The 6,649-nt window shown below is 43.0% G+C and overlaps 1 protein-coding gene across 1 annotated transcript; it reads right to left on the bottom strand.

The window, feature by feature from the left end:
• Positions 1-5,861: 5,861 nt before the first annotated feature.
• Positions 5,862-6,304, bottom strand: LOC147363261 (protein canopy homolog 1). Its single transcript, XM_086323757.1, has one exon. The coding sequence runs from the start codon at positions 6,251-6,253 to the stop codon at positions 5,975-5,977; it is 279 nt and encodes a 92-aa protein (XP_086179883.1). The 5' UTR covers positions 6,254-6,304; the 3' UTR covers positions 5,862-5,974.
• Positions 6,305-6,649: the final 345 nt, after the last annotated feature.

Below are 6,649 nucleotides of genomic sequence, written 5' to 3'. Positions count from 1 at the left end.
GGGGCCTCTAGGCCTGATGAAAGGCAGGTGGTGGGGCATTCTAAGAATGGAAATAGGCTTCAGCACTGATTAGCTGCTTGATCTTGGGCAACTCAACCCCTCTGAGGTTCAATTTCTTCATCCATAAAATGAGACTGGTAATAACACCAGTTCTACATATTCAGTTCATACGAGTAAATATTTATTAAGCATCTGCTGTGTGCCACGCTGATCATGAAAATAATCAAAGGGGCATATGTGAAAGCGCTTTGCATATTTTTCTATTTATCATATATGTTTAATACTTTTGTAAATTTAGAGTTTACTGTGCCTAAGGTCATCTCCTAGTGGACCAAGAAAATTTCAGAGATACAAGATGAGATTTCTAGGGCAAAACTCTAAGTGACAAGATTTGTAGAACTGCTCATGTCATCTGAAGGACAATTCCAAGGCAAAGCCCAAAGTTGGTCAAATTCACTTTGATGGGTCTGCTACCTTTCCTTTCTGTAGTCTCTCCATTCTTGGTCCTTCCCCTATGCCACTCCCCACAGTCTTTCCACTTTTCCTGACAACCCCAGGCTCTCTCTGCAGTGTACCACTCTGGCTTGCCTACCTTAAGCAAATTCTTCCTCCTCTACTAAATTCCTCTGTTGTGTGTCTTCTTTTAGGTCCTGATCAGCTAATTCTCACCATGGTGTTGATGACTGATAAATGTCTACTCCCTTTCTCTGGTCCATTTGCATTTTAAATAGAGATTCCTGGAGAGTCTTTGCTTTGGGGGAAAGAATAAGTTGAATGGTAGCCATTCCAGCCAGAAACTTTTTCCTGCTGCATAAATCATAACATACAAGTAGCTGCTAAATGTGTCTATGCGTAAGGCTGCATAAGGTCCCAACTCTGATTCTCTGGGGATGTCACTAAGGAGGGGGCCGTGGAGAGAGAGGAGAATGCAGAGGCTGACAACTTGACTACCTGGAAAATGCACACAGACGTCAGTTGTCAGATGAAAGTGTTCCCACTTGTCCTGTCCTCTGCCCTGTGCAGACCTGGCTTGGGCCCTAGATACAAAATCTTTGGAAGCTGAATTTTCTCCCTTTAGTCCCTTGAATTCAACCCTCCTCCCTACAAGCCATCATTGTACCATCAGGGGTTTCTTGTTACAATTTAATTTTTCTCCATTGCACACTGGGGTTCTAATCTGTATCACACCAGCAGTGGGAACATTTTTAAGAATCATTTCCCAATACACTTTTAATATATTTCCAGTAAATTGTACCTCAACCTGTCCAGCTGGCAGGGTCATTTAACAGTGACACACCCACTGAGTCCTGAGGGCCCCTGGAGGTTTACCTTGATGCTTTTCTAACAAAAAATATCCTGCCCCCAATGAGGGGACAAAGCTTTTTAATGTGCAAGTGGCACAGGGAACATGAAGAGAACTGGCCACCAGTGCCGCCAAGACCTCTTTAAGTTTCATTATGGGAAGGCCTATACATAGGATTAGACAAAAGGTTCTGAAGATCTGCACTGGGGGAAGCTGTATGCAAAAAGAAAAAAAAAAAAAAAGGTTGGATAATTATTTAAAGCCCTAAAACAGACGGTATAGTTTATCAAGTATTTTTAGCCAAATTCAGCACCGCTTTCAGTGACTTAAAAGCACACTGCCAAATGTAAACAGTTCTCACAGGAAAGAGGCCAATGAGCGATCGCCCCTGAATCTGCAAAGTCAGAAGGAAAATATAATTAATCACAACTCACTACTGACCAGCTAGCTGAAATAAGACCAATGAGAAGAAGTGAAAAGTTAATAGGAGGATCTGGGGGCAAGGGTGGGAGGGGAATGGGGAGGGGCGGTTCCCTCCTCTGCTTTCAGGAGCTTGCCTCGGTGCCATTTGGATCCAAGCCCGTGAAACAAACAAGGGTTCTGTTTTTGTAGGTTTTGGTTTTCACTTTTCATAATCCGGTTTATTTGACCTGTATTTTTCTAATAAAGGGAAAGGGAGAATGTGGCCGAGACACATTCCTCAAAAGTATGGCCAGTGAGGCCAAAGGCCTGGGAAGCCAGGGGCCGAGGCAGCCAAGCAAACCCCGAGGGGGATCCAGCAGCCCCCTAGCATTTCACTCTAAAGCAGATGGGTTTTGTGTGTGTGTGTGTGTGTGTGTATGTATTTTTTTTTGGGGGGGTGCTTTTTTTAACATATTCCTTTTAGAAATTGGAGGAGAAAATAAATTGAGGACTAGGTGATCTGCCCTCAATGCTGAGTAGGTAAACACTGCTGGCTTAGACAGGCTTCCTTTCGTTTCCTTGAAAAGCCAGAATTCCATTTAGTTCCACAAATAACAGAAAGGTCCTCCTGATGGATGCAATTGGCTCCCCTCTCCAACAAACTCATCAGCAGTGCATTACCCAGAGCTTTGAAGTCCCCACACACAGCAGGCTGCATGGCAGTGGGCACCCTTTCAAGAATGGCCCCAGAGGTCTCTCTCTGCTGACAAAGCAAGGAGGGGGCCATAAGGAATTACACCCAGCAACCCCCCACCTGCAGCTGCCTCTCTCACCTCATCCAGTTCGTGAAAGTTCTGAAATGTTGGCATCTTTGCTTCAGCTTTTCATCAATGCCAGTTAAGTGAATTTAGAACAATAATTTTATTAAAATGTTTTAGATGCCATATCTCCAATCCATAAAATTTATTGTACCTTTATGCAGAATTATACTGGAGTTGAAATATATAAATCAATTTATAAGGTCTAATGACACACAAACGCTTAAAAACTAAAGGCAATGTAGTAAATTCAAATTACCATTACAAATGTAAGCTTTGTAGTCAGTGTGTGACCTGCTAAGGATTATATTTAACTCCCCTGAGAGTGGTTTATCATAAAACTTTAAACTTTTATTACAGTGAATTATTAAGTCCTCCATGACATGAGTCATTCCTTGCACTGACTATGGCTTTTTTAATGACACTATAATAGACATCTTGCTAATAGCAGGAGGATTGCTACCTCTGCAGTAAGGAGAAGGGGTGGGAGGAGGAGGGAAAAGAAAAGACAATACAGGACACATGCATGGAAAAGCATGCTTCCCAAGGGACTCCCGTTAACAATCATGCAAAGAAATACCAGGAGCTTAAAGACTCAGACCCCTCCAGGTTCTGTCCTGGGTAAAAGAACAACGTATTGCCTAAAAGGAAATTCAATTTAAAAGACACACGTGGAGAAAGGAACATTCTCCTGAGCAATTTAGATTTTCCTGAGCAATTTTAGTTTTCCATCAAAACTTTAACATCCTCTCCCTGCTGCTTGGCCATAGATACACACCCTCTACTTTCAATAAGCTTTGCACTAATAACAGATTACTGTGCTCACATAATGTGCAGAACTCACTGTTTATAACCCCTTCCTCCTCTCCGTGGTTTGTCTACACCAGGGCCCCCTAGCAGGAGGCTCTTTCCAGAGGCAATTTGAGCCCACAGATTATCCCATGTACAAAGTCTCCAACCACAATCAAGGAAAAGTTTTAGATGAAATATTCTGCGTGTGCCAGTCCCACTGAATTAGATGTCCCTGGGTATTACCTACTCCTTCCAAAGACTAACTGAGCCCCAGGATGCTGGTGTCACCATTCACACACATGCACAGTCCCCTTTCCAGAATCAGGGCATCAGAATTTAGGAATCCTAAGCTCCTATCAATTGCACTCATCTCACATGCTAGTAAAGTAATGCTCAAAATTCTCCAAGCCAGGCTTCAGCAATACGTGAACCGTGAACTTCCAGATGTTCAAGCTGATTTTAGAAAAGGCAGAGGAACCAGAGATCAAATTGCCAACATCCGCTGGATCATCAAAAAAGCAAGAGAGTTCCAGAAAAACATCTATTTCTGCTTTATTGACTATGCCAAAGCCTTCGACTGTGTGGATCACAATAAACTGTGGAAAATTCTGAAAGAGATGGGAATACCAGACCACCTGACCTGCCTCTTGAGAAACCTATATGCAGGTCAGGAAGCAACAGTTAGAACTGGACATGGAACAACAAACTGCTTCCAAATAGGAAAAGGATTACATCAAGGCTGTATATTGTCACCTTGCTTATTTAACTTATATGCAGAATACATCATGAGAAACGCTGGGCTGGAAGAAGCACAAGCTGGAATCAAGATTTCCGGGAAAAATATCAATAACCTCAGATATACAGATGACACCACCCTTATGGCAGAAAGTGAAGAGGAACTAAAAAGCCTCTTGATGAAAGTGAAAGAGGAAAGGGAAAAAGTTGGCTTAAAGCTCAACATTCAGAAAACGAAGATCATGGCATCTGGTCCCATCACTTCATGGCAAATAGATGGGAAACAGTGGAAACAGTGGCAGACTTTATTTTTTGGGCTACAAAATCACTGCAGATGGTGACTGCAGCCATGAAATTAAAAGACGCTTACTCCTTAGAAGGAAAGTTATGACCAACCTAGATAGCATATTGAAAAGCAAAGACATTACTTTGCCAACAAAGGTCCATCTAGTCAAGGCTATGGTTTTTCCAGTGGTCATGTATGGATGTGAGAGTTGGACTGTAAAGAAAGCTGAGCGCTGAAGAATTGATGCTTTTGAACTGTGGTGTTGGAGAAGACTCCTGAGAGTCCCATGGACTGCAAGGAGGTCCAACCAGTCCATTCTAAAGATTAGTCCTGGGTGTTCATTGGAAGGACTGATGTTTTTTTGTTTTTTTGACATTTTAAACAAAGTTTTATTCCACTAAATGTAAATTTAACAGAGACAGTGAAATCTCCAAGAAATTAGATTTCCAAAGACAATGAAATCTCTAAGAGTGAGATTACTACACTCCATTATTAAGGTGGTCAAAAGGCAATTTTCTGTAAGTTTCCACCTTTCCTTCCATCTCCACACCTACAAAAACATCCATAGACAGAACAATAGTTGGTGAAGACAATGGCACCCCACTCCAGCACTCCCGCCCGGAAAACCCCATGGACGGAGGAGCCCGGTGGGCTTCAGTCCATGGGGTCGCGAAGAATTGGACACGACTGAGCGACTTCACTTTGACTTTTCACTTTCATTCATTGGAGAAGGAAATGGCAACCCACTCCAGCATTCCTGCCTAGAGAATCCCAGGGACAGGGGAGCCCGGCGGGCTGCTGTCTATGGGGTCACACAGAGTCGGACACAACTGAAGCAACGCAGCAGCAGCAGTAAAACCTACATGCTAAATGTTAGGTGAAAATCTTTAAAAAACAAAGCATGACAGGAAAGTCTGCAGCAAAATAAACGTGTCTATTGGTGTCAGCCTTTAAGAATACATGATAATAAATACATGAATAATAAATCAACTTTCTAAATCATTTCAATTCAGAATGCATGCGTTAGAAAGGCCAATATAATTGTTCACTATAAAAGTCTTCACTGCTTTTTATGCATTTGGTTAAATTTTAGGAATTAGAAAGTATTTAAACTTAAGGTTTCTAGAAATTTAAGTTTCATTCCTGACATAAAGTGAATTCGTTTCTTTTGATGATAGCCATACAGCCCAGGAAAATTAGCCTGGAATTTGGCAATGCATTTTCTTAATTTCATGACTAATCAAGTACTTATGAAATCAAACCAACTCCTTATCAAACAGGACACTATACTTCTATCTATATGTGCATGGACTATGCAGCACATGTTATTAAATACTTATTTCATTTATGAAATGTCTTCACGTTTGTCCTACTACTAAACTAGATGCTTTCCTGCCAAGCCTGTTTGTAAATACCAAAATCCACAAAGGTAACTGTTTCATGTACTATGCCTGGAGAAGGAAGTGGGGCTTGCAAGATGCCAAAGAAGAGATATTCAATAAAGTATCAAACACAAGGCCCTGCAGTATGAAAAAGAGACACAGCGCTTCTTCTCGTGAAGAAACATGAAGACAGAAACGCGGACATTGACCTTGGGGGCTGTGACGTGACTCCTCTCTGCTAACAGTGCCGGTGTTCCTAGAGTTCAGTATGGTTAGTGGAAGTTTCACACAGACCTGACTTTTCACCGCACAGCGTGTCAGCGAGCTGATGTGCCTCCTGGGTGATAAGTGAAAGTATTTCATCTTCGAACTCTTCTATTATAGTCTCACACGCGAATTTCAACGGTCTGTAAGCATCTGAATAAAAATAGAATTTTTTAAATTCTTTGTATGTTTTGTCTCCTTTCCTCGGAGCAAATCTCTTGAAAGTCTTCTCCTTCGTCACGGGGTCTTCTTCGAGTCTGTAGTCATTCATCCGCTCGCACACTTTGTCCAGGAGGTCTGTGAGGAATGCCTCCGACTGGGCTAAGGGAATCGCGCCTCCATTGTCCCCCTTTCAGACGCAGTGTGAACCCTTCCGGTGCCGGCGACCGCGCGGCGCTCACGGGCACGCTCCGGGCGCACAAAGGCCCCGCGCCCCGCCCGCCGCCCGCCGCCCGCCCGGAAGGACTGATGTTAAAGCTGAAACTCCAGTATTTTGACCACCTCATGCGTAGAGTTGACTCATTGGAAAAGACTCTGATGCTGGGAGGGATTGAGGGCAGGAGGAGAAGGGGACGACAGAGGATGAGATGGCTGGATGGCATCACCAACTCGATGGACATGAGTTTGAGTAAACTCTGGGAGTTGGTGATGGACAGGGAGGCCTGGT

The sequence above is a fragment of the Bos grunniens genome, chromosome 11 (genome assembly GCF_055505025.1).
Source record: "Bos grunniens cultivar Pamir isolate PY7600 chromosome 11, Bosgru_T2T1.0, whole genome shotgun sequence".
In the NCBI taxonomy this organism is placed as follows: domain Eukaryota; kingdom Metazoa; phylum Chordata; class Mammalia; order Artiodactyla; family Bovidae; genus Bos; species Bos grunniens.
The sequence above is the reverse complement of the archived record's forward strand: the minus strand, read 5'-3'. Positions and strand labels throughout refer to the sequence as shown.

Bases quoted from the DNA above. Each gene is read 5' to 3' on its own strand.
- LOC147363261 (XM_086323757.1), bottom strand. From the start codon at position 6,253: ATGAATGACTACAGACTCGAAGAAGACCCCGTGACGAAGGAGAAGACT.